General features: G+C 38.1%; 4 protein-coding genes across 10 annotated transcripts; 1 reads left to right on the forward strand and 3 right to left on the reverse strand.

The window, feature by feature from the left end:
- Positions 1-106: 106 nt before the first annotated feature.
- On the reverse strand, positions 107-9,990 carry LOC104769798 (sister chromatid cohesion protein SCC2). Of its 2 annotated transcripts, XM_087504982.1 has the most exons (29): positions 9,887-9,990; positions 9,473-9,761; positions 8,937-9,046; positions 8,400-8,650; positions 8,240-8,327; positions 7,905-8,158; positions 7,510-7,617; positions 7,284-7,395; positions 6,966-7,062; positions 6,711-6,897; positions 6,170-6,601; positions 5,574-6,091; positions 5,292-5,502; positions 5,162-5,212; positions 4,884-5,042; positions 4,628-4,795; positions 4,236-4,535; positions 4,007-4,159; positions 3,642-3,811; positions 3,454-3,562; positions 2,980-3,141; positions 2,791-2,895; positions 2,456-2,689; positions 2,241-2,374; positions 1,858-2,154; positions 1,363-1,774; positions 1,011-1,103; positions 799-924; positions 107-700 (listed from the first exon to the last, which is right to left on the reverse strand). In XM_087504982.1, exons 2-29 carry the CDS (start codon positions 9,745-9,747, stop codon positions 470-472), a joined length of 5,547 nt encoding a protein of 1,848 aa, XP_087361108.1. In that variant the 5' UTR covers positions 9,748-9,761; positions 9,887-9,990; the 3' UTR covers positions 107-469. The 2 variants fall into 2 exon arrangements, with proteins under 2 accessions (XP_087361108.1, XP_087361109.1); XM_087504983.1 differs by lacking the exons at positions 6,966-7,062; positions 7,284-7,395; positions 7,510-7,617; ... (4 more) ...; positions 9,473-9,761; positions 9,887-9,990 and having other exon boundaries at positions 5,574-5,614; positions 5,704-6,091.
- Positions 9,991-10,994: 1,004 nt separating this feature from the next.
- LOC104735575 (ribosome biogenesis protein WDR12 homolog) lies at positions 10,995-14,465 on the reverse strand. Its single transcript, XM_010494097.3, has 14 exons — positions 14,108-14,465; positions 13,761-13,861; positions 13,476-13,582; positions 13,132-13,167; positions 12,931-13,016; positions 12,744-12,802; positions 12,555-12,665; positions 12,328-12,453; positions 12,033-12,176; positions 11,798-11,906; positions 11,584-11,720; positions 11,466-11,501; positions 11,283-11,378; positions 10,995-11,163 (listed from the first exon to the last, which is right to left on the reverse strand). Exons 1-13 carry the CDS (start codon positions 14,262-14,264, stop codon positions 11,286-11,288), a joined length of 1,302 nt encoding a protein of 433 aa, XP_010492399.1. The 5' UTR covers positions 14,265-14,465; the 3' UTR covers positions 10,995-11,163; positions 11,283-11,285.
- Positions 14,466-15,607: 1,142 nt separating this feature from the next.
- Positions 15,608-21,875, forward strand: LOC104769800 (uncharacterized). Of its 6 annotated transcripts, none has more exons than XR_015592926.1 (10): positions 15,608-15,929; positions 16,177-17,432; positions 17,516-18,335; positions 18,420-18,723; positions 18,827-18,939; positions 19,046-19,138; positions 19,216-20,510; positions 20,599-20,724; positions 21,078-21,198; positions 21,436-21,875. XR_015592926.1 is itself a non-coding variant. In XM_087505114.1 (2 exons), exon 1 carries the CDS (start codon positions 16,308-16,310, stop codon positions 17,430-17,432), a length of 1,125 nt encoding a protein of 374 aa, XP_087361240.1. In that variant the 5' UTR covers positions 16,177-16,307; the 3' UTR covers positions 17,655-17,773. The 6 variants fall into 6 exon arrangements, 1 of the variants encoding a protein (XP_087361240.1); XR_015592925.1 differs by having other exon boundaries at positions 18,862-18,939; XR_015592927.1 differs by having other exon boundaries at positions 18,862-18,939; positions 19,226-20,510.
- On the reverse strand, positions 17,743-21,692 carry LOC104769801 (protein LONGIFOLIA 1). The gene is made up of 5 exons (XM_010494098.3): positions 21,135-21,692; positions 20,801-20,856; positions 19,061-20,713; positions 18,835-18,973; positions 17,743-18,700 (listed from the first exon to the last, which is right to left on the reverse strand). The coding sequence occupies exons 1-5, from the start codon at positions 21,289-21,291 to the stop codon at positions 17,919-17,921; spliced, it is 2,787 nt and encodes a 928-aa protein (XP_010492400.2). The 5' UTR covers positions 21,292-21,692; the 3' UTR covers positions 17,743-17,918.
- Positions 21,876-25,545: the final 3,670 nt, after the last annotated feature.

Genomic DNA, 25,545 nt, shown 5'->3' on the forward strand with positions numbered 1-25,545 from the left:
ACTTTATCTTGTTATGCCAATATTATGATTATTACACTTCAAAATTTAAACATTTCAAATTTATAAAAATAGATCTAATGCTCAAACTATATAAACAAAAAACATAGGGCAAAGAAACTGCGTATACAATGATATTCATTTCCTAAACAATTCGATCAAGCGAAGGAAAAAAAAGAAAAGCAAACTGATAAACAAATATAATAACAAAATAGGTCAATATCATCTATCTATAGATCAAATTGACCAATACCCCCCTCCATCCCCAATTCCGGACTTCTACTTTGATTTTTTTTTTTCCCTTTCCAAAAAAAGATTTTAACGTTCTAATTCCGTTCGTATCTTCCTAATTTAGTAAGAAAGCTTACTGTACATTGGTTAAGAGCCTAACAACAGCGTTCTTGATATCTTTGTAGTGCTGCTTTATGTACAGTAATCTAATAACAGAAGCAAGTGTTGTGGGGATCTCACTTTATCTTCTGTTGCTACTTCTGGTGCTGTAACTCAGTCTCCGAGAAGCTCCTCTTCCACCTCCTCCATGCCATCCTCTGTCATCTTCGTCGTCATCTTCATCATCTTCATTGTAGGCCACTGCTTTTTTAGCAGATCTTGAAGTTTTTCTTGGCGTTGGACGTTTTCTCTTGAAGCTTGCTGAATAGATGGTGAAGTCAACTGTATCTTCTCTCATTGCGTTCTTAAACTCCTGCACGAAAGAAAAATGAATACAATAATGATTTATGTGCCCCAGGGATTTAGATTTTACAAGTTAAGAAAAAAAAAAAAAGGCTTTGGGGTTTTGACCTGATATCTCTGAACTAAGTCTGGATATGTTGAAGGTAAGTCGGTGCGAGTTTCGCTGAGATCAAAGGCAATGTTTTGTTTGGACAGAGAATCTCCTGGCTTCAATGGTTCCGTTGGAGAATATGCCTGAGATATTGTTTTTTTCCAACAAAAATCACGTTCCGTGAACAAAGTTAAAGAAAAAGAATAACAAGCGAAAGAGCAAACCGTACTTGGCACCGGTCATCAATTAAGCTGTACGTGACTTTTAAGTATCTCTTGAGCTTCAAAAGAAGTTGTATAGCTATAGCTGCTAAGCAATCAACCTGAAATATATAAAAACAATGATGATATCAAGAATTCTCAACTTTGATAAACCATATGTAAAGCTGAACGACTGAACTGATCTGAAGTGAAGCATTGTTTTAAGAAAATTGAGTAAAACAAAATGTACCAACCTCATCTATGCAAGATTCGTTTTACATTAGTTATCTTCCAAGACCGAAAAAGTGAAAATTTTATACAATAAAAGAAACCCAATTTTAACACCCCAAGTATCGCATGAGAAAAAGGTATGAAGACTACCTGAATTTTCTGCAGATCATCGGTAGATAATTCAGGAGGATCAGATGAGGTCGTATTGTGCACATCTGCGTTCCCATTAGGGACTTGATATGAAGTGAACTGATCCCTTGGATTTTGGTATGCTGCTCCATTGAGGTCAATTGGAGTTGGATGGCCATAGGAATTCCAATGCATCGGTTCATCTTGGATTCTAGTGTTTAGATCCATCATGTGCATATGTCCGGGAAGCGAATGTTGTTGGTATGTTCCATTTCCGTGCTGAGTCTTTGTGGAATCTTTATGTAACAAAGCCTTCAAATTTGACTCGACTGCACCAGCCCGAATTTGCATTACTCGGTTTATGGAATATACAAGATAGAGCGGCTCATCAGGTGATGTGAATGGAAGCAAAGCAAGGGTTTCAGTGCAATACCTGTAAAGAGAAACAGTAAAGTTAGTTTTTATTTTACCACAAAGGGACTGTAAAGGTGTTTATTTGTAGCAGCAATTACTCACTTCAGAAATGATATTACTGATTCACTCCAGGTTGGATTATCAAACTTGCGAACAATCGAAGTCATAAATTTGTTTCGAGAAATCCGGTTTCCACGGATAAGCTTGTAGATCCTAGAGACGCCAAGTCTAGCTTGTGTGAGAGTACCATTAGTATGATCATTTTTTCCCGACATGTTTGTCGAACTCTTTTGCTGAAGACTTTGATTTGGTTCTGAAGTGACCTGGCTGATGGATTGCATGAAGATGAAAGACAGTTGGAGTCCGTCACCGAGACGGCTCTCAAAAAAAGCCGGATACCTGATGACAATGTCGAGGTGTGTTAGTGCGCTGATACTTGATGAGCAATTAATGTAAAAATTTGTGAAATACAATCAGAGGATTACTTCTCATGCATATTCATTAGTAAATGATGGGCCAGCTTTTGATTGGCCTCTTGAGGATCTGTCTCGAGGGCAATCAAATAAGGAACACACGTAATAGGATGAACTAGACCTTGACGTAGTACAACTTCCACTATCTGCGAAACAGAATTCCTCTCAATGGTTCATACAACAGCAAAGAGAAAGAAGCAAAAATTATTAATGGAAAAAAGGTAAACCTTGAGAGCAGTCTGGCGAATTTGATCATCAAAGTCCAAGCATCTACCTAATATCTTATCCCAATACAACTGCACAATGCCTCCGCAAATGTTGGTGTCCCCTGCACCAGCGGCCACAGGTACTGCATCGCCACCTTGCTCAATCGGGTTAACTGTGTTATCACTGGCTTTCTCGGATCCCAATTGTTTTTCCGCATCAATAAGGTATTCATACATATTTTGTAATGCTTGCATCTGAATAATGAGCATTAAAAAAGTATGTAACCATATGTAAGCGTATAACAAAACATGTAAACCATATAAATCGGAAAAGCATATAGAATGGGTGATATTACCTTCAGACGCCCGTTTGCCTGATCTGATAATGTACTCTCGATTATTTTTCCAATGTCTTCTTCCAACATGTACTCAGGTCGTGCAATTAGGATGAATCCTAAAGCCTACAAAACGTTTGGGGGTCACCGTTATTCTAGCATAACGCAATATCAATAATGAGTAACAGACTAGAACTTGATGCACCATACCTGCAACGACCTGACTTTCAAAGCAAGATCTTCTGTTTGGAGGTGTCGTTTAAATAAATTAAGACAGCCAGAGAGATTGAAAATCTTGCCACCCGAGGTGCTAATAAGAGTGTTTCCATGGCGGATAAGTAAGCCAAGACAAAAGAGGGACCGCCCAGCAATCTGAAATAAACAACATATATTCACCATTAAGCTTCTTTTTTTTGTTTTTATATGAAATCACCATTAAGCTTCAATTTAACCTGTTGGCGGGTTCATGTTATATAGAATATGAGTTATTTCCACTCAGACAACACTAACGAGAATAGGAACAAAGCCACGATAGCAACCAAATTTACACTCACAAATGCAAGCCATACGGACCCAGACATACTCTGCTTGTAAAACGAAGTGCATGAAACAAGCCTCAAAGACCTTAACTCTGGTTAAACATGAAAGAATCCTGACACATGATCTTTTCAAAATAAAACCCACCTGTGTGTTATCGGAACCTTGGGCCTCCAGCCGCTTAAAAAAGAACTGAAGAAGATGCTCAACTATGCTAACACCTTTTCCCGCCAATTTACTCACAGAACAGAGACACCTGAAAAGAAATGAACTTATGGGAAAGCGAAAATGATGTATAGAGCCAGAAGTGATAGTAGTTGAAAAATAGAGGGTACCTAACACATGCATGAACAACAGTTAGAAACGAATGTCGAACAATCATATGCTTTAGATCTTGTTCTAGATCTTCTGTGACACTTAAAGGCAGCTTGCGGATCAAGGGTAGGACAGAATCGATAATGAAAAGAATACTCTCTAGTAATTGTGCTCCAATTCGACTATCACCCTGCAACAAATACAAGACGAAAGGCAAGTTAGCAACACTTTTCGTTGGAGATGCTACTGTGCACACGATTCACAGTTTATTTCTTCTCTGGATTATTACCACTATTTTTTCAAACAAAACAAACATAGATAAGCTCTTAACAGTATCATTCCTTTACAAAATTTAAGAGAATTTTGACAAGATTGGCCATATAACCTGACTCTTCATATATGGCTGTAGGGTGATGACAAACTTAGTAGGGTCTGAGGCCGGTGTACACAGACCAGGATCCACCAGACAAAAAGCATGCAAAACAAGTACATAAGGAAGTACTTGCACCTCTCCTTCTTCGCGGCTCATTTCTTCGACCTGAGGGAATAAAAGATGTTTATTATTGGTTCTCGACCAACACATAAATGCACAGACATGAAGCTTTAGTGTTGACCTGTAATATTTTTTCCAGTAAGCACTTGCACATCAACTCGCAACGCCTGCGTACTGATGCAAGAGCAACTGGGTTAATACCAGCAGCTTTAGCTGCTTGAGGGAAAAAATCCAAAGCCAAGGCACGCTTAATAATTGTCACAAGAAGCTGGTGGTTTGGGGTCCTGCTTAACAACCCAACCATTTGTTTGGTTTTCTTTTCCAGTTCCACTGGAATGGAGCTAGCATCACTAGCAAACTGAGTATGATGCCCTGGAGGTTCCTCAAACCAAAATTCATAGAAAGTTTTGCACACAAGATCCTGCAGATGAACAAATATGTATTATCGATCTTGTATTTAAGCATGATATTACACCGAAGAGTAAGGACAATGCATACTAAATACAAAATTACCTGAACGCTAGACTCATCATCACTGATACGAGATAATATCTCAACGCACGCACTTGTAAATTCAGAGAAGTTGGGATTTGAAGTACACATGTCACGTATTATCTTGATGGCTCGTTTTCGAACACTCACTCCAGTATCCTTAATCCTCTCAGCAACCTTCTCAAAGTACTGCAAAAAAATTCCATTGGTCAGCATAGAAACAGCAATAGTGGGGAATGTGATATAACAATAATGCTACAGGGAAATTTAAATTTACCTTTATACCAACATCAGGATGTGATGCAATATGCCTGCCAACAAGTTCCAGTGCTGCTTCTCTAACAGATATTGCAGAATCACAAAACCTTCCTTCAACAGCCAACTGAACACGCTTATCACAAAGTACCTCTGGATCAGCTTCAACAATTATACTAACCTGTCATCGTCAATGACAGAATAATAATCAATGTATTATCACCGCTGGACTAGAATAACTGTACTCTGACTTTACGCCCAAACAGAATCACTATGTGTTTTAACATTTTGCTCACTTACTGCTCGCAAAGCTTTGGCCCTAATATTGGGAGCGCTCTCTCTTAAACTAGCCTGAAACAAATAATACAGTTAGAACAAAGATGAAAACCCAAAAAAAACAAAAAAAAAGGGACGCACAAAACCCACTAACCAGAAGCATGTGTAGAATCTTATCAAATCCTCTGGAAAAGGAATTATTTAGCCCAAGCGCTAAAGTAATCTTCTTGATAGCATCTCTTGTCAATAACGAATTAGTTGCTCCAGAGTTACGGATTATTGACTTTGCTTTCAGTCTGGCTATGTAATATTTGAATTTCTTCTGAGATTTCGGGACATCTTTATACCAAAGGCACAGATAAAACCTGCACAAAGCACCTTCCATAAAAGACCTACCGATATTCAAAAATCCGTGTGAAAGAAGTCAGGAACAAACCAGCAAATGAAAGTATGCACATCATCAACAGATCCTGCATCCTGAAGGTAATTCAAGAGCATCTGTTGCACAACTTCAGTCTTCGTGATCATATTTAAGTTTCCGATGTTTTCTTCTGATTCCAACTTACCAGTACTCTTTGTGTCTGTCTTGCAGTAAGACTGTAGTACAAGAAGTTGCCTCTTGCACACGCAAAACGGACAGTGCCAATTTCGACTTGGAATGTCTAGTTCCTTTAAACCCAAACAGTCAGCATGAAACCGCCTTTGACAGATTTGACAGACCAATAAGCTCCCGGCCGTTTTACCTAAACAAACAGCGCAATCTTTTGCGCAAACTTGGTCGACGCTAGTTTCACTATCAGATTCTAGTGACGTCCAGAAAATTTCTTTACTGCAGAGGACAGCATCACGTTTTAACCTTGCAGCAATTGTACCCAACAAGTCAATGGCCATTAATCGAGCAGAGATATCTTTTGATTTCAACCCTGCATTATGCAGCAGTATGACACAGAGAACCTGCAAGAGTTGACCTGTCAGAGTGGAAGAAAACATTGACTTGTAACTAGAAAAAACACAGAAACACAGTACAATTACCTCAAGGATAGGAGACACGGATGGATATTCAGGAATATTCAATGCTGTCAGTAAATCTATAACAAGATTCTCAATAATCAATTTGATCTCTGAAGCATCCTGACCCTTAAAACTGGCAAATCGTTCAAGGACACGAGTCCAGAAGAGGCAACATGTTTCTGTAGCCGCTTCATGACATTTAGTTAGGTAGCCAACATCAACTGGGATATCCAGTATGGAGTTTCCACTCGAAGCCTGTCTCGAGGTTTCAGGAAGGCTTGTGCTGTTGTGAACCAACTGAATAAGCAAAGCAGTGACCATTTGAATCTGCCTCTGTTCTTCATCAGGGAGAAGATACGCTCTCAATGCTCGTTTCGAGGAAGGTAACTTCCATAGTAATTGAGATATTTCATCTATCACATACGTTCGGTGTTGAGCATATGAATTGTATATCTGCATTAAAGCAGACATTTAAAAATATTTTAAGAACATTACTACCGGAAGACACTGATCTTTAGAACAGATAACACAGGAAAGATGTGGAGTAAATGGAAAGTCTTACACCACCGATTAAGCTAATTGATTTAAGTTGTAGAAGTTGGATGTTTTCCACCAGAAATGTCGTAATACTTGTCTTCAACAATTGTAAAATGCAACTGTCAGACAACCTTTCTACCAACAACAGGTCCTTGAGTAAGCCAAGAATAGTGCAAAGTTTCTGTTGTGCAGTATTCACTGCTCCAGAGATCCTACAAACAGAAATAGCAGATGGGAAAATGAACTAATATCACAAACAAATGGGTATTAACCAGTAAACCTGTTCACTGCCGACTTCTTCACTTTGCCGATCTTTCCTATGCGCCGCCTTTTGCTGGCTGAGCCCATGTCATGATCGTGATCATCATCATCATCACCTAGAAGAGCATGTGGCACATCGATATATTAGAATTAATAAGAACATAACTTGTGGAGTATAAATGAGAACATTGAAAAACAGCATAGCATGCCTGCGGCACAATCATTGTGCTTACATACTAGGATAATTATCAAGTTTCAGAATAGGGAATGACATGCCATGCATTGAAACAGAATATTTATAGCAAATAAAACTTCCAAATTAAATTGGAAAAACAACCTTCAAATGCAACATTTTCTACCGGTTTACTTGTAGTACGGTATGATGGATCATAAGCAGACATAACAGCCATCATTTGGTGCCTAGAAAACTCCAGAATTCTCTCAATTATCTGATTAAGAAAAGTGTAAAGATAAAGATGAGTCACAAATATGGTAAAACGGTAGCAGTCTGCAGATAAAAATTAACAGACTTCAGGGTAAACAAACACTTAAGAAGCACTCACCTCCTCCTTGTAGAGCTGCTTTGGCATATCACTGTTGGCCATCACTGCAAGTGATGCATGGATTGACTCAAGGGCACCAAGAACCAATAACACTGAATCTGAATCTGCCTGAAATGTTTTTGCGTAGAAAATGTTAGGTAAAAAGGAAAAAGAAAAAAACGTATTTGTCACCTCTAATAATAAAAGTGATAATTCAGCACACAGTCAGAAGAAATAAATCATTAATGCATCCTTGCAAGTCTAAGAAACTATATTTCGATCAGAGAAATAATGAGTTTGATTGAAAGCTAGATTGTAAGATAAAATAGTCCATGAGTCAACTGCAACATGAAAGAATCCCCACAACTGTTAGGCATGAGAGGAGCATATAGACAGCCAAACAGAAAATTACTCACATGTTCACTATAAATGGACAAGCCTTCTGCCCTGTGTATCTGATGATCCAGAGTGTGCAATAACCTCGATAGAATATCAACAGGTATCATATGCAGAAGCATTTTCGACCGTATAGTCATCAATTCATTTACAAGAACACGGACTTCATCAACAGGCACTGATGACCACTCTGCTTCATCCCTATCATCACCAGAGACTTCAGCTCTGCCACAGAAGTCTTCCAACATCTCACAAAAGCTTGTTACAATGGATTCTAAACAAGAGTTAAGAAACTACAATTAGTTAGAGGGTAGGGGTAAATGCAATGAAAACAAGGAAACGAGAACAAAAAGACCTTGCAGCACAGATGGATCTGGTTGAACTGAGAACGAGTCATCTTTACGTTTCTTCTTTCCCTTTGGCTTCTTGGAAGCAGAAATTTCCTGCATTTTAATTTGGTTATGCCCACACATAAGAAAACCACTTGTAGGTGACGATAATGATAATGGGCTTACATTCATGGTACTCGTTTCAGGCCGAGAGTCATGATACGCAGTAACATCTTTCGGTGACTGGTTTGTCAAAGGTTCGTGCTGCAAACTATGATCTTCAAGATGATTTGATCGGAGTACCCTTTTCACAGGTTCAGGTTGTATATTCCTAGCTAAATGATTATCCGGCTGCCGTTGAATCTGAACAGGAACACTTGGCTCAGAAGTTATCTTTTGAGGCTCTTCACTGGTAAAGACTGAATCGCAGGTCGGACCTGATTAATTTAAAAATTGTGATAAATAATAAACACAAACATATTGAATCTCTATCATACACAATCGCAATAACAACCAAACAACTAGAAAAGCTTAGCACAATGGAACGTGGAATAGAGGTTCAATACCACCTGACTGGGTGAACAAAGAAGGAAGATAACTTCTTAAATGCGTACCAAATATTTGAAAAAACTTAAAGGATTCTTCAATATTTCCCCCGAAATCTGTAATTACTCCATAGGACAGTTCAGCCAAAAAAGGAAAAAATGAGAAGGTTTCATTTACCGGGGATAACATACTCAAATGCTCCAGGATTGCATCGTATAACTTGATCGTATAACTGAGAATGCTCCACAGAATTACAATTAAGACCCATAGCCTCGTTTCGAAGATCCCTGTAAGATAAATTCAGAAAAAATAAGTTAGTCTCGATATGACTTTCCCCGTCCAGCATCACTTAAAGGTTAGCTTTGAAAATAACCGCTTTAACCAGCACAGAACAATATGTTACTGATCATTTCACAAGCAAAAATACCAAAACCTGAAGACGTAAACATTATCTAATCTTCTTAATATTACTAAATTGTACAAAATCAGCCAATAAAACAACAGATTATATAGTAAATTAGCTGATCCGTAAGCTTCACATATGAAACACGAGATAATCAACTTAAAAGTACTAATAACGAGTTAGATTCATGTATAAGATTCTCAAACCAAATTTCACCAATCCAATTGAAAAAACGAAGAAGCACAAACTAGTTTCTAATTCCCAGAAGCGAAATTATAGTTGCCAAATATGAAAACGATAGATCGCTTACAGATAAGAAACGTCAGTCTCGTGAAGCATATTTGCGATTCTACTAGATTGCGCTAGAATCTCCCTGCGATCCAACGACCTGTAACCACTACCTTGGGAAACCTCATCGAAAAGCTTGAACTCCCCAGGCTCAGCGGCACCGCAGAATAAAGGTAACGACGGTAGCGGCAAGTAAGGAGCAGACTCCGACTGAACTGTATTAGCCAAACCAATCCCGAACTGAGTCAAACTCGAAGTCGAAGTCGAACCCCAGCCGGAACTGCTTTGATTGCTCATCTTCGGGATCGAAACTGTAGTCACGAATTCAAAAAATTAGGGTTTCTAGGTATTCAGATTCCGGAAAAATTCGAAGAATCAAAGAGGAATTTGAGGGGGTTTGAAGCAAGTGTGAAGAGTCATGGAGAGAAATTGAGACCTAGATTTGGGAATTAGGGAAGAATTTAGAGGAAATTAGTAAGAGATGCAATTGGCGGGGAAAGTAAGTAATTGAGAAATCTTCCCGTGGAATTTTCCTCGTTTATTTTTTTTTTTTTACACATTAAAATGAGTTTTTAAGGTTTTTTACCTATTTTTGAATTACTTTTTTACCCTCGACTCTCACAAAGTAGTTAACAATCGTGGAGTGAGCCAGGGGTAGTTTCGGGTAAAAAAAATTATTTTCGTAGTCAGTGTGGTTTTGATTTTTTTAAACGATAAGTTAACTCATTAATGATAATAGTTTCAACAAAATATTCATTTTCTTTTTTTTTGTTGGAACAAAACACGATGTTTATTTATACAGTTTCTTTTTTTTTCTGCTAATAAGGAAGTAGTGGGCTAGGCCTAGTAATCTCCCAGGATCCAGGACCAGTTTTTGATATTCATTTTTTTTTTTTTTGCCAAAGATATGCATTTTCATTTGTAATGTTAAAAACAATATCCTTTGGAAGATATATGAAATATGATTGCAAGTAAAATATATATCATACATCTAATATATGTATTCTACGTTATTTCATTCCTCCATTAACCTTCGAAGATATAAATTTATACGATTGATGTTAAAAAATGAAAAAAAAAAAAAAAAAAAGTTTATAAGATTATATCAGTCAGTACTCAGTAGTATACTATAAGTTTCCATTTAAAAACTCGAATTAGCAATGTTGGCCACGTTGGAAAATATGACTCTATGATGAAGTCTGTCTTGGAAAACTCGAAAGAGGAATATGTTGGAAATGCAACATTGGAATCTCATGGGGAAAATAACGAACAAACTTTGTGGAGTGGTTTTGGTTTGGGTCTAAAAAAGATTTTATTTAGGAGCATTTAGGTTTCCATTACAGATAAAAATACTCGTTATATCTAATTGCAAGGATTTGGTTCATACATTAGTCGATCCTAAATAATGGTCTTCGTTGCAGTCACACTTATACGTCCAACCGTTGTATTCAGTATTTTTAATGTAAAGGAGGTGATCATCTTGGAGATTACTTTTCCGCCAAAGGAAGCATAACAAAAATAGCATGTCAGACAACAACACAAACTAATACAACTTTTTTAATAACCGATAAAATTGCTTCCCAGCACAAGTATAATTTAAGATTCAACATTTCAAAATTGAAGAGTATACAAAACATTAAGGACAATAAGCTTCCTCCAGTAGAACTTACAACAGTCTCATTCCAAGATAGGGACTCGTTGATCAATATGTTTCTGAATATCACATTTCATGTAAGACAAATAATTAGTCGAGAGATTTTGGATTTCTGATCTCTTATGAAATTGACTAGTGTTTCTTTGTTCCACATTTTCCTAGATTTAGGATTCCATACCTTTTAAGAAATTGCGATTCCGGAAGAAATCCGCAAGTTAGAGTCTGCTCCTCCACTGATTACGTTCTCTCCTTTCCACCAGTCCGCAGATAAAACCTTTCAATCCAAGTATTTTTGCCACCATTAGTAACGAAGAAAAACTATAAGAGTAGACAATCGAAGATAAGATTGTGTTTACTTTACCTTGTCATTGTGTGTCTCGATAATTGATAATGGCCACTGCGAAAGGAAGAAAATTTGTGTCAAAGAGGGACAACTGTGGGTTATATAACGGAAAGGAGTGTGTGTGCTTTGTTATTACAGCGGTTCTGAGATCCCAGAGCATGATTTTGCCATCATAGGAAGCGGAGAGCAAGTGATACCAAGAGCTTCTGTGCCATTTACAGGCGGAAATCCATGATGAGTGTGAAGAGAATTGAAAAACGGGAGCGGATGTTCCTACAGAATTTATCAAACGTGTCATACAAACCCGGTCTGGTAATTTGACTTGGCGTGTATTCGTATGGATCACTCACCTGGCTTACGAGGATCCCATACTCTAAGGATTGGATCTGAGCCCCCAGCAGCTATAAGTGCAGAACCTTCCCCGCCAACATCAACCGTGTTGAGAGCTTTTCCACAGAACTACAATTTGACAGAAACAAACCGGCTCTAAGCTTTGGTGGAAACAACTTAAAAGCACTAATTTTACAACAACGACGTGTCTGCTGTATTAAAATATATGATGAAAAGGAAAGTGAGAAGGCATACCAAGTTCAAAGAATCTTTCCCTGTCTCAACGTCCCATCTCCTTACGGAATGGTCCCATGAAGCGGAATAAATTACATCATGCTCTGGCCAAACAACTGATGAGACACACTGTGTGTGTCCAACAAGTGTAGTCACCGCCTCTCCCTGTAAGAAATTCAATATCATAATTGATATCAGACACTAGAACTGAGAAAACACACAACTATTGGAGTACATCTCTGTCTCTTTCTCTTGATCTGAAGAGCAGAAACGTTTCAAAAGATTTTGCATATCATCCAGACTTTATTGCGGGTACCTCTGATTGAGATTCGTCAGCCTGATTATTCCCTTTTCTTTTCTTCACTGGTACTGACTCCCCTTCTGAGGTAGACTGATTTGTGTTCCATAGATTGATAGTGCAATCCCATGAACTTGAGCAAACCTAAATTACATTATACAACAAAAATATGGTCAGCTCGAAGAAATATAGCAAATAAGACTCGCATGCAAAACACAAGTAAAGTGCAAGGAATAACAGCAAACCATGTCCCCGGATTTCTGAGCTGAAACACTTTGCACTGACGCCTTGTGCCCACGTAATATTTTGTAAGCCGTAACTCTTGTAGAAGAGTCGACAGATTCATCTGCATCAAACTTCATACAGGCAGAGATAATTAAAGTCGGATGAAGATAACCTTTTGGTTTTAAGTATGCTATATTATCTATCTTTACCTTAAACAATCTCAATGTCCGATCTTTAGAGGCAGTGGCTACAGTAACAGTTTCTGCATCTGGATGCAAGAATCAACACCAAAAGACAAAAGTTAGAAAAGGTAAGGAAGTGATTGATGGGCAAAAAGAAAAAAATCGTTTTGTTAATATCATTTGTTAGTACAGAGTTCTCATGCAATGCTCATACCTTTGGAATTAACTACAGCAACAGAGGATATAGCCCCAGAGTGGCCTTCTAATATGTGTGAACACGATCCAGCAGAACTCCATACCCTTATCAAGAAGAAAAACTAAATAATCTCAGCTTCTTGCAAATGTTGAAAGCAATAAAAAAAGACAGAAGATAAATGGATGCATAAAAAATAGAATAAATCAGTCAAATGATTACCTTCCTAAACCGTCATAGCAGCCAGTCAAAATGAACCTGCAAATGACAAAAGCGAGATCAAGACAAAGTTTAGTAACAAGAACACATCACTATATTAATCTTAAACAATTTACCACAGTAGGAAAAAAAAAGTAAGAATAAATCTATCAACAATGATATGTCAGTCGAGTATCAGTTCTATGATTTCTTATATGGCATCAACCAACAGGTGGTTATGCAAAAAAAAAAAGATAGAATAAGACATTTGAAAATCAATTACTGCTGTAATAGAAAAAGAAATCACAAAATACGGCAACTTACAGGGCAATTCTACATCATAAAGCAGTAGAAGAAGAAAACTATACCTGGGAGAAGAACCATTAACCGCACTGACCCAGTCATCATGCAACGAGGGTTCTTCCTCCTTCCTTGGTGCCACAGCCCTTATGTATTCGATTTCAAGAGTTCGTTCCTGCAAGAACCAACGAACTTAATTAAGTATATGTTTCCAAGATAAGGAGTTACAGATTAATTCCATAGCGCTATAGACGCCCCCATTCAAATTAAAGGCCAACTTGCTACGCCTCAGGAAATGAAATGTACAACAAAGTTGATGTGAAATAGTGAAGGATTAGGATTCAAAACATTACCGCTGATATTCCTTTAGCAAGAAGAAACTCTTCGAGTGACATCCGAATAAGCTCCCCATCAATCAGGAAATCAAATGGCTCAGTTTTCCACTCAGGATTATCTGTTCATCCAAAGATAATCTCATCATACACCTCAATACATAATCATTACAAGAATTTCAGATAGGACTATTACATAATCCAGGTAAACATTTAAAGATGTTTTCATGTATGCTCTCTAATTTATAAGAATAAACAAGTTCCTAAATAGACCTATACCACTGTCTAGTAACACTAGCAATTGAAAACTAAAACTTCTACAAAAAATTAACGAGGTACAGTGGAGATATGGAGAGAAGAGAGTCTACCCGATTGGATGATAGAATTGACAATGGAAGAAAGGCCGAGACGAGTGACATTGGAAGGGATGGCGACGGAGTTGACCGGAACTTTGAACGGTGAGTCAAGCTTCGTCACGAACTTAACGTGAAGTCTTCTAGAAACATCTTCTCCGTCGACATCCATTGTTTTGTTTTTGCCTCTTGATTTCTCCGAGTGGGACTCTTGTCACGGAGGAAGAAGAAGAAGAAGACGGAAGACGCGGTTGATAAATTAGGGTTCTGGCTCGAGAGAGGAAAAATCACCTAGACACAGGGTTTAAGAAAATTATTAAAATTACGGAATTGACCTCCTTTCCGGTTTAGTTCAGACCGGGTACGCAGACCAGAGGAGAAAATGCGGTTCGACAACTGTGATATAGGATCCATTTTGGGCCCAAAGTCTCAGGCCTCTGCGTTAATATTAGGCCAAGTTTCAGGCCGTTCGAGTCTAGATAAAATGTTTACTACCAGAAAAAAGCCCATGGAGCCCCCTATCATAATACAGCTTTTTGTCAATTATAAAAACACTTCTTGTTTTTCTTTTTGCTGTAAAGTTTAAACTTTCCATTAAACTTAAGATCTTGACTAGATATGGAATTTTCATTAACTAACTTTGAATTTAAACAAAAAATGTATCTGGTCAACAATTTTTAAAAAAAAAAAAAAAGTAAAACCAAGTTTATAAGCAATTATTAAAATTCAGTTTGACCCTATGATTGGATTAAACTAAAAACCTACATAAGTGTTCTTTTTGAAGTCATGTTAAATTAGAAACCTATTTTTGAAAATTTAGATAGAAGATTTATGTTTATCCGACATTCCAACTACACTTATTTTCAATTTAAAAGATTATCATTGTCTTTATGCGACATCTTCATAATTATCATATAAATCGCAGAAACATAAACTAAAATAAATAAATAAAAGAAATTAAAAGAGAAGTAAAAAAGCTATTTTTTGGTCTTCAATATTTTTTGCTATGATTTTGTGTTGAATTTAGCAACACAAAATAAAAACCAAAAAATCATTAATTTAGACTATGTTAAATTTAGATTGAAGACCCAAACATTCAACAACAATTGCTACTTCATAAAAGAGTTTGATTGCTTAAGAGGTTGATGGTTTTTGTAGTGTTTCCGAATTCGTAAAAAAGATCAAAAATAAAAAATTAAGAAAATGTAACGACTATTTCTTTTTATCACGAAATGCTGTCGTTGCGAGTTTATACCGAACATAACTAATTGAATTTACCATTAGTGGTAACAAAAATAACACTTATTACATGATACTTTCATTACGGGAATAAGATTTTAATCTAGAAATTTCTTAACTGGAATTTAAAATTAATTCATAGCAAAAGTTGTTTGTAATGAAAAATTAAAGGAGAGCAGCCAAAAAAAAAAACACATGAAAAGAAGGACAGGTGTCAAATGGATAGAGCATTGTCATGGAGATCGCTATCTGCTCGGTCGTGAAATTATCATTCCCTCTTTCCTCTAAATCATCTGCTTCCGCTTATATAATAAGTTAGACGAAAAACTCATTCTTTTCAATATCTCTCTCTCTCTGGATCGAGGGGTTTAAGCTGGGTTTTTTTTTTCTTCTTCTTTAATCGCTGCCCTAGAATTTGGCGCCTTTCTACTTCGATTTGGGTTTCTTGGGTTCTCCGTACGGCATAAAGTTCTCCCAATTTTACTCCTTTCGTTAGGGTTTCCCATTGAGTTTCTTCGCCGGAGTTTGTCTGGTCCTTCTTCCTACTTGATTCTGCTGCTCCGGGTGGTTTTTCACAATGGGGAAGTCTTCTTTTCCGGTAAGCATTTCGTTTCTCTTTAACGGATTCGATTTTAATCGATGAACCAGTCTCGCTGAGTTTCTAGGGTTTTCGCTTGGTGCGACTATTGGTTTCTTAATTGGATGAAAGAATTGAAATTTATCGAAGTTCAGTTTTCGTTTCTTGAATTGGGCATATGGGTTCTTATCTCCTTGGTTCAATTTCTGTTTACATTGTCGAATTTGTCGAATTTGATGTTTATTTCTCCCTCTTGTTGCTTTTTAAGGTACCGAGATGAGAACTCCGTTGGGATTGAGCTAAACCAATTTTGGTCTTTAAGGAATGCGCTTTTCGTTGGGTTGATTCAAGAAATGGTTCTACATGTTACGTTGTATAAAGTTGTAATAAAAGTTGAATATGATCAATGGAGGAGGGGAGGGTGGAAGTCAGCGGAGAGAAGTACACGGGAAAAGAAGTGTTTTTCGTGGCAGTGACTTCGAGTATGCTCTCGCTAGAATGGCTGTGGCGCAGATATGTGAGAGCGTTGAGATGAACAGTTATCAGGAGTCACAGTCACGCGAAGGTGTGAGATTCAGTTCTTTTCAAGAGACTGCTCTTGAAACATTTACCGATGTAGTGATCAAGTACATCCAGAACATTGGGAAGACTGCAAAGTTCTATGCTAATATGGCTGGTAGAGTAGAAGGTAATGCTTTGGACATTGTTCAAGCACTGGAGGATCTTGGATCTGGACTTGGTTTCGATGGTGCTCATGATGTTGAGCATTGTCTCGCTGATTCTGGTGTAGTCAAGGATATTATTCGTTATACCGGAGAAGCTGAGGAATTGCCTTTCGTTTATTCTCTTCCTCGTTTCCCTTTTAATAGAGGAAAAAGACCAGCTCCTAGCTTTTTGGAGATTGGAGTAGAGCCACCAGATGAGCATATTCCAGTTTGGCTTCCGGCGTTTCCTGAAACCAAGATGTCTAACGGGTCAGAGGAGACTAATGTTGACAAAATAGAAGGGGATGTGGAAAGTAAAGAAAATGGACTATCTTTGTTGAGTATGCAGCAGTCTGTCGATATTGATAGGTTAAAGGTTCAGAAATCCATGGATCAAAAGGATGCTCAGAAACCAACAGAGGAACCCCAAGGTAACCCATTTCTTGCTGCACCACTTTGGGCTGGAGAGAAGAACGTGGCACGTGTGTTTTGCCCGTCAGAGCTTAGAAAGGAAGAAATTAGCACTGACCACGTTCCTGAGAAACGTATGAGCTTAACCCATCACATTCCAGCACTTGAAGCATATGCTCCATCTGACAAGAACGGATTAGCTGAAACGGAAGATGGAGATAAAAGAGATGGTGCAAGAACACAACAAGCTTTGCTTCGTTTCAGGATTGCGACTCAAAAAGCCCCTGTGTGTTGGACGATAAATCAGTGCTTAGAGGAAAAGGGTTGGTTTCAAGAGGATGGAGACAAGACGGAGAAGAAGGTAGAACTCGAAGAAAAGCGAGAAAGTATTGACACAGATGTAAAATAGGTATTTTGTCATTTAGAGTGTAGACGGAATATCTTTGGATCCTGAGTTTAGTGATAGTTTGAAATTGAATACATGACTTTTAGGGAAAAGAGATTTTTCTACTGACTCGAACTGCCAGAGGAAGAGAAGGGTGTTCGGTCTTTAACATCATTTGCTGGTGAAACATTCTTTTTTTTTTTTAAATGAAACATCCTCAGTTCTGGTTAAACTTGATTCCATTAGGTGTGGCAGGGTTGGTAATTCAAACTTAATTCGGAATTGTTGGAAGAGAGGTGGTGTTTGTTCTTAATTGAGGTTTGCTGAAACATTCTTCTTAAAGGATATGACATTATTGAGCTTTATCTTGAGTTGAGTCTTTACATAAACAATTAAGATGAGAACCTAAGAAAGGGTTCAGAGAACCAAGAAACCATATGCTCTCAACTCTGTAAAATGGATGATTTAGATTCCTTGATTTACAATTCTAAGTGAAGATTAATTAGGATATTAGCAATGGAAAAGCTGCCTTGGTTGCCCACTGAGCATTCCTGGAAAAGCTGCAACTTCACTTGTCACAACTTCACTAATCAAGTCCTTGAAGATTAGCCTCTCAATGTCTAACACTAACCCCGGTGTCTCTCCTTCAATCTCCTTCCAGTTCATGCCATGGCTTTGTAGGTCCTCCCAAATGAGGTCTTCATCGTCCTCATCCAAGATACACTTGGAGTTTTGTTGTAATCGATCAATCTCTGAACACAGAGTTTGCAAAAGCTCTTTCCCTCTTGAATTCTTTTCGGTTATTCTTAGCGGGCTGATCGATGATACTATGGATGGTTGCTTTGTACACCCGTCTGCAGCGAATCTGCGAGCCAGGATTTCGTTGATGGTGTCAAATACGAGCTTCCTCTTGCTTCTCTCTATCAGGTTAGCTGTTTGTTGTTGTCCGAATCCTCGGCCTTTGTGCTTGTTGTCCTGTAGACTCACATTGCTTGTCTTGTTCTGTTCCAGTACAAAGAAAAGGTTCGGGTTGATCGGTAGGTGTGCTTGGTGCAGCTGAATGCTTATCATGCTGTAGTCGATATCTCTTAGTAGCCCTGCTGCCGAAAGTATCTCTGCTGCGTACTTGTGGTCACCATTTTTGAATTCAGCATCTTCTTCCATGAAACCCTCAATAAGTTCAGCATCAGGCTGCTTTAGACTCGCGTTACTCTCAGGCCACACAATTGATCTACATAAGCTACTGTGCTTGTTCATCCACTGGGACTCTTCAGAACTTAGATTGTCGTCCTCTGTTGCAAGAAAGATGGTAAAGGTGAGAATATTAGACAAATCAAAACTTGCAATTTATTTTGGATATATAACTTTTAACCGAATTGATCATGAGTATTAGTTTGAAATTTTTTGAACCTTCACAGTGACTCACCTTTAAAGATGGATATCTTCCTCACAGGGGATGGTGAATCATCTTCGTCGAAGGCTACATCAAGAACTGAAACTGGGCTGGGCTGCTCCACTGTAACTTTCAGAGGTTTTGGCAATGACCTCATTCCCAACTCTGGACTCTGCATTGGTAAATAGATGAGATTATGTGAGACATGCACTAGTGAATAACTTGTAAAGTGAATTTGCAACAGGGGACAAGTTTATACCTTTTGTTTCGGGGTGTGCTGCTCTATAATGTCGCTGTTCCTCTCAAAGTTATACCTGCTTGTAACCTCAGTATCAAGGTTAGAAGCCAAGCTTACGTTGCTGTCAGATCTTTGACTTCTCAAGTCACTACTTTCGTCACTTAAACGGTCTTCAGATTGGTGCAGGCCACGAGATTTTATCCCTTGTTTTCTTCTCGGGGAGGCTGACTCTATCTGTTGCCTACTGAGTTGTTGTCTTTGGGTCTTGTTCGGTTCTGGTTTTGGAGATGTCGGTCGAGACTGCTTCTCGAACCCGAGCTTCTTTGGTGGTGTTCTTGGGCTGACACTAGGCTTCTGGATCTTCCCTGACTTGGCCATGTCACTCTTCGACTGTAATGGTCTGGTACTAGCGCTTTTCATTGTGGAATCTGTCTGGCCCTTGTAAAATCCCGGCCTTGGGGTCACATCCATGGCACTCTGCTTCCTCGGAATGACGTTCTGGGTTTGCCTCAGGTTTCCAACCTTGACATTTGCTAAAGCAACATTACGCGGGGAGAAAGAGGCAGAACCAGAAATGCCTGTCTCTTTGAAGACTGGAGCCGCAGCTGCTTTCATAACCACGATAGAGGAAGCTTTGAAATTCTTGGATGACGGGCTTGTTGCAGATGGAACTGGCTGATCACTTCTCTGCATAAAATTGGTTTTGTTGTCATCATCTTTGCTTATCAAGTGCTGCGTCTTCTCCATCGCTTCGAGTATTTGCTTAAGAGCTCTGAGGTCTTTCTCGGACCTTTTGAACTCAAGCTGCGAAAGCCGCTTCTGTATCTCACCATAAACTGTCAGCGTAGTAGCGTCTGCTGCTTTGACTTGGTTCTTGGCACCATCCACTTGCGCCCATGGAGCTGCTTTCATAGGAAACTTAGCAGGCATCATCTTTTTGATTGAATCAGAACTTCTTGATCTTTGTAGATCTATTTCCACTCGGGAAGTTGGCCTCGGGGAGTCACAGAAGCGATTTTCTCTTTCCTGGACGGGCACAGGCTCGTCTGGAATGACTTCAAGACCCATCAGTTTTGCAACGACGCTTGATGTTGTTCTTCTGTGACCCGTAACAAGCTCTTGCGGCTCTGGTGAACAACTAGATTTTGCGCTCCTAAAGGAATTCGATCTGCTGTCTAATGACAACCTTGGGGTCTCTTTTAACTTGGGGACTGTCTTTCTCGTTTCCCTCTCATCGTAAGAGAACCGAGGACTGTCTTTCAGCTTCACTACTCTCCTCCCCTCGCTCCATTCGTTAGAGTTCCGAGATGGTGATGATTCTTTGAGAAGAGACACATTAGCTCTGGCTGATTTTGGCTGCTGAGACGAGGCATCTTCATCTCTGGTTCTTGTCTCCTTATGAATGGAGCTTCTCACAAGCTCCCGCAAATCACTCGGCTTCACTAAACCACCCCATTTTGGCGAACCGTAGGTCGGTTCTCTTACTGAATTCTCACCATTATTCGTTTGAATCAAACCAGGCTGTTCAAACTGAGAAGCCGTGGTGCTAATATCTGCAGATGAGAAGCTAGAGGAGCATGGTGAAGAAGAAAACGACAACCTCGAGGATGATTCAGAGGAGACTCCCTTCTGTTTCTCCTTTGCTGCAGCCTTCTTCTTATTCTTACTCTTCTCCTGCAAATCCAGTAAATTTCACTTTTTTAATATACATTTTCTTCCATGGGAATTATCAACTTCTCTCTATTGGTTACCGATTCTTACCGTTTCCTTGTTATCCGTTGAAATGTTGATATCACCGACATTGCCACTTGTTTTGCCTGTAAAAGAATTCCCCACCAAAATTAACTTTTTTTAACCAATAGATAGTTCTGTTAGGTATACACCTATAGAGAAATTCTAAAGACAAGACATGTTCTAGAGTTGTGGTCCTGAACTGAAACCTTGGATTTAGGATCTTAGTCAGGAACTAGAATACAAAAGCAATGTACTCTGTTAAAGAACTTTTTCCTTTGAAACGTTTAATTTTTCCTCCTTGCAGGTTTTAATGGAGAAGACATTTGCAAGCAAAGACTAAAAAGAGAGAAGAGAATGTTACCTGAAGGCAGAGACTTTAGCTCATCTCCAGTGACGGCAACACGTCTCGGTGGATAATGTTGCCGGTAAAACACCTGAAAGATCCCATTCATACATCCAATCTGTTTATTCAGATTTGGATTCTCATCTGACAAGTTATACAAAAGCTTTGCCGACATTTTTCTTCTTGTTCTTCTTTGTCTTCTCTACTCTTGTTTCAGAAAGTGTTTTGACTCTAACAAACTTTGAAACTTTAAGATTCTCTCATTACCAATTCTTGAAAAATCTCCTGTTTCTGACTTTTCCTCTGTTTTGTGCCTCAGAGGAAGTAAATTTAGAAGAAGAAGAAGAAGAGACAGGAGGACAAAGAAGAACCCAGCATTAAGACAAAGGTAAAGCTACTTGTGAAGTTATGACCAGACAAGGAATTAGGTTTCTCTGTATCTGTTCTCTTGGAGGGTTCCTTGAAGAAGAAAGAAGAGAAGAAGAAAAGAAAAAGTTTTTTTTTTTTGTGGTTTGTGGTCTTTGAGAATTGAGAGAAGTGAAGTCTGTAAAAAGGCAAAGAGCTCTGGCTACAATTATATGGAGAAGCTCCTTTTCAAAGCATATATAAAAAACATCGGTTATGTAATAATGTAATGTACGTAGGTACACATACACATGCGTGTACATATGTATTCGTGTGTATCCGTATAGATTTATACATGTAAGAGAATGTAAATGATTTTTTTAATACTATATTTCTGTTTTTTATAAGATAAAATTTATGACAAAGCTCTGAAAAAATCTGCTTGGGAATAATGAGGTATCTAGTTTTTATACATCTCTGATGAAAGTGATGCACATGAAAGCACAGACCAAAAAAGAAATTCGTTTTTTATTATTTAACCAATAAGGAAAAAATGATATTGGATAAATCACTTCATTTTGTAGTTTATTTGATTTTTCAATCCTAGAATCTATATACAAATGTTTTATCTAACTAGTGGGTGGATGTATGTTTGCTTCTTTTTATGGTCACCACCAATGGTGAGGTGAATGCATCTACTTTTTATTAATATCTTACAAACAAATTAGATGGTACAAATTACTAACAAATGTTAATAAATTAGTGAACAGAGAAAGGAGATAATAAATGAAAAAAAAAAAGAGGTTTTCCTTACACATCCATGTGGACAAAATAATGTGGGTGGGTCTCTTAAGTCTTTGGTGCCCCTTCACATATGCATGTGGAGTTTGTCAGAGACAGACAGCAGAATATTTATTTTCTAACAAATTAATATATAAAGAGAAAAAATCATAATAGGAAAAAAAAATTGAGAAAGATAAAAAGAAGAAAACTGGATTTCCTAATGGCCAAAAACAAAACTATAATTAAATTGTTTAGGGGGAAAGTGGATTGGTGCACTGGAAGAAAAGCTTGCATGGTATGAGATTGGTGGGTCTTACAAAAGAATAATTTCTTTTGGCTTCACAAAAGAATAATCTAATTCTTGAAAATGAATTTCTTATTTTGAAAAGTGTTTTGTGTATTTTCCGGATGATTTTTAGTAGTTCTAAGCATTTTGAATCACATCTAATTATCTTCAGTCTTGTTTCTTAATTATGAGTTTAGATTTTGGGTTATTTGGTTATAAAATTTTACAGCAAATTTTTTGATTTTATAAAATGTTCCTAGCTAGTACTATTAAATTACAAAATATGGTTCAGAAAAAATTAAATCTTAAGTATTCTCCAAAATAGTACAGCCTTAAATTATTGCATTTAATCACTCTTTTTGTCTATGATAAAGTTGTTCATTGCTTTTGAAATATATATAATAAATTTGTTTCATTATAATAGAAAGTGATGAATTTAAGCTTGTATTATCAGGTAGAATAATGTCTTATTTTGGTTTTTGTTTTGTTTGGATGTTGATAATTTGATTTGAGAGTTTATGGCATGCGGTGTACTAGTTAGAAAAGCATTTTGGGCAGATCACGTGGTTTTGTTCAGCTATGTGCTGTGAACAAGGTGGGGTTTGTTTAACTTACTTATTTATCATATACTAAAATGATTTGATATGTACTTTATTTAATTAGCTTGTGGCCTTGGAAGTAACCAAGGAATATGCTGCACATGGTCAATTAGTGAACGTTGCGAATCAAGAATCATCATCATCATCTAGCTACACTTTCGTTTACCAAGCGTGTTTATAAGATTCTTATTTCCATATTCTACATATGTATTGATATAATGATGTAAGTAATCAAAGATTAGTTGGTAGTTTCTTATACCAAACAAACAAAACAAGATTACCAATTCTCTATAAAAAAAAAAAACCAAATCCTTTATGAGCTGGTGTCTTTGATTTTTTTTTTCGTTATTAAGAGAACAAAGTATATATGTATACACATACGTAGATTAGAAAAGATATATATGTTTCATTCCCAAAGATCTTGACTGGTTTAAAAACTTTAGAATGTGCGAGGAAAAACAAAGAGCCAAGAGGGTACGTAAGAAGTTGAACATGGACTTTGTTTGTTTTAGTAATGTGCTTTTCCAAGTTGACTTTTTTGCATTGACTCTTGATCCCCAAATCGGTACATGTATCAGTATTTACACGTCAAGCACGCCATGCATCATCTATGGCATCATGCAAAACAAACCCATTCACTGAGAATCATTTATGTTACAAAAGTTTATAGATATACCCGTATGAATGTTGATGTATTACTAATACGTAATTAGATTGGGTTTTAGCAAAACCAAAATAATTAAGTGTTTAGATCACATGAAGCAAAATTGACATGTAGTAGTGGGAAACAATTGGCATGTGAAATAGATTAAAGGGGTAATCCATCCGTAAACCTACGATTTGGAAACAAAAAGAAAAGTAGTGGGAAACAATTGGCATGTGAAATAAGTTAAAGGGACAAAATCACATGAAGCAAAATTCAGTTTTCATTGAAATAGTATACGAATATTATTATTGACTAGTTATTTACTTCGAATAAACCCAAACCTCATATATAGTGTGTTTTTTTTAATATAAGTTCCATTATCTATTTTTATTTAAATAAGCGACATTAGTTTTTTCACTTTATATCATCCACCCTTTCAACATTTGTTTAGTTTCGCCATTAGTTTCAAGTGTAGTCTTTGACGAGCAACACTATACATGCACATATCCTAACTAATACTACATAATAATATAAGCGTTTAGATCAATGGATAAATTTTGAACATTTGTGAGTGTAACTTAGTTCTTTGGCTCAAATCAAATATTAATTAAACCTCATAGTATTAGTAACACATACTGACATGGAGTACATAGTTTTATAGTATAATAGATAGAGTAATATAGAGAGAGAGTCTTCTCTTTCCTTGGCCCCCGACGCCGGCCTCACGCCGGTTGTTGGAAATTTTTTCCCCGATGACTAAAAAGAAGTGGAAACCCCTCAAAGGTACTGTCCCAGGTTCCTCCAAGTTTGCCACTGTTTACGCTCGTTCCTCCACTTCCCTCTCCGGCAGATTTCGAGAGGGTAATTCCTTAGCAGGGGGCAAACCTGAGTGCTCTACTTTCACTTCCTGTGCCGAATCCGCCGTCCCAAGTCCTTCCACTAGCTCGGATCTGTCTTCACAAGCGCCTTTGGGTGCCGTGCCAACCCCAGATCCAAGCTTGGCAAACCCTTTGTCTGCCTCCACTGTTAAGAGTCCCACCTCCGGTGTTGAGCCAATAACTGCTAAAGGATCCGATCTAGTGTCGCCTTCTGCAGCTAATGCCCAATTGACGGTCCCCACGACTGACTTGGCCATTCCTGCCCTTAAGACTCTTGTCACCCCGGCTCCGACCAGTGCCGCCACTCCCGCTCCTCCAGCGGAGTTGGATTTATGGGTGGACCGAGTCAAGAGCTCTTCAAAAAGACTTGCAAAGACGGACGATGGCTTCACCCTCCCATCTGGTGAGCTTTGTGTAAGTATCCCAAATGAAGTTATCGAAAGAAATAAGCGAACTTGGGAATTCTTCATTCTTGGTCAATTCTATTCTGACCCCCCATCTCAAGGTACCATTCACAATATTGTTAACGGTATCTGGAGTAGCAGCTACAAGGATATCACCGTGTCGAAGATGGAAGGCAATGCCTTCTTGTTCAGAATCCCAAACTCCCGTACCCGCAACCGTGTCCTCACCCAAAGATTGTGGCAGATAGAAGGACAAACAATGTTTGTCGCAAAGTGGGAACCAGGGTTCACCCCTGCGAAGCCTGTACTGTCCTCTGCACCAATCTGGATTGAATTCAGAAATGTGCCACTGCAATTCTTTCATGAAGAGGGTCTGCAAAGCATTGCTAGTCTCGTTGGGGACCCGAACTGCCTTCATCCCACAACAGCAAATAAAACAAACTTGGAGGTGGCCAAAGTCCTCACGGTAATTGATCCGAGGAAACCGT

This window comes from Camelina sativa, chromosome 20, assembly GCF_030686135.1.
Source record: "Camelina sativa cultivar CO46 ecotype springtype chromosome 20, ASM3068613v1".
In the NCBI taxonomy this organism is placed as follows: Eukaryota; Viridiplantae; Streptophyta; class Magnoliopsida; order Brassicales; family Brassicaceae; genus Camelina; species Camelina sativa.

What these genes read in the sequence shown, in the direction of transcription:
- LOC104769800 (XM_087505114.1), top strand. Translation starts at nt 16,308, where the DNA reads ATGATCAATGGAGGAGGGGAGGGTGGAAGTCAGCGGAGAGAAGTACAC.
- LOC104769798 (XM_087504982.1), bottom strand. Translation starts at nt 9,747, where the DNA reads ATGAGCAATCAAAGCAGTTCCGGCTGGGGTTCGACTTCGACTTCGAGT. An exon ending in AGAAAATGTTGCATTTGAAG is followed by an intron (nt 7,063 to 7,283) that starts GTTGTTTTTCCA and finishes ATGCTCTTCTAG; the next exon opens with GTGATGATGATGATGATCAC. An exon ending in AAGAAGTCGGCAGTGAACAG is followed by an intron (nt 6,898 to 6,965) that starts GTTTACTGGTTA and finishes TTCTGTTTGTAG; the next exon opens with GATCTCTGGAGCAGTGAATA.
- LOC104769801 (XM_010494098.3), bottom strand. Translation starts at nt 21,291, where the DNA reads ATGTCGGCAAAGCTTTTGTATAACTTGTCAGATGAGAATCCAAATCTG. An exon ending in GCTAAAGTCTCTGCCTTCAG is followed by an intron (nt 20,857 to 21,134) that starts GTAACATTCTCT and finishes ATTCTTTTACAG; the next exon opens with GCAAAACAAGTGGCAATGTC. An exon ending in CAACGGATAACAAGGAAACG is followed by an intron (nt 20,714 to 20,800) that starts GTAAGAATCGGT and finishes CTGGATTTGCAG; the next exon opens with GAGAAGAGTAAGAATAAGAA.
- LOC104735575 (XM_010494097.3), bottom strand. Translation starts at nt 14,264, where the DNA reads ATGGATGTCGACGGAGAAGATGTTTCTAGAAGACTTCACGTTAAGTTC. An exon ending in TTGCTAAAGGAATATCAGCG is followed by an intron (nt 13,583 to 13,760) that starts GTAATGTTTTGA and finishes TGGTTCTTGCAG; the next exon opens with GAACGAACTCTTGAAATCGA. An exon ending in TGCTATGACGGTTTAGGAAG is followed by an intron (nt 13,017 to 13,131) that starts GTAATCATTTGA and finishes CTTCTTGATAAG; the next exon opens with GGTATGGAGTTCTGCTGGAT.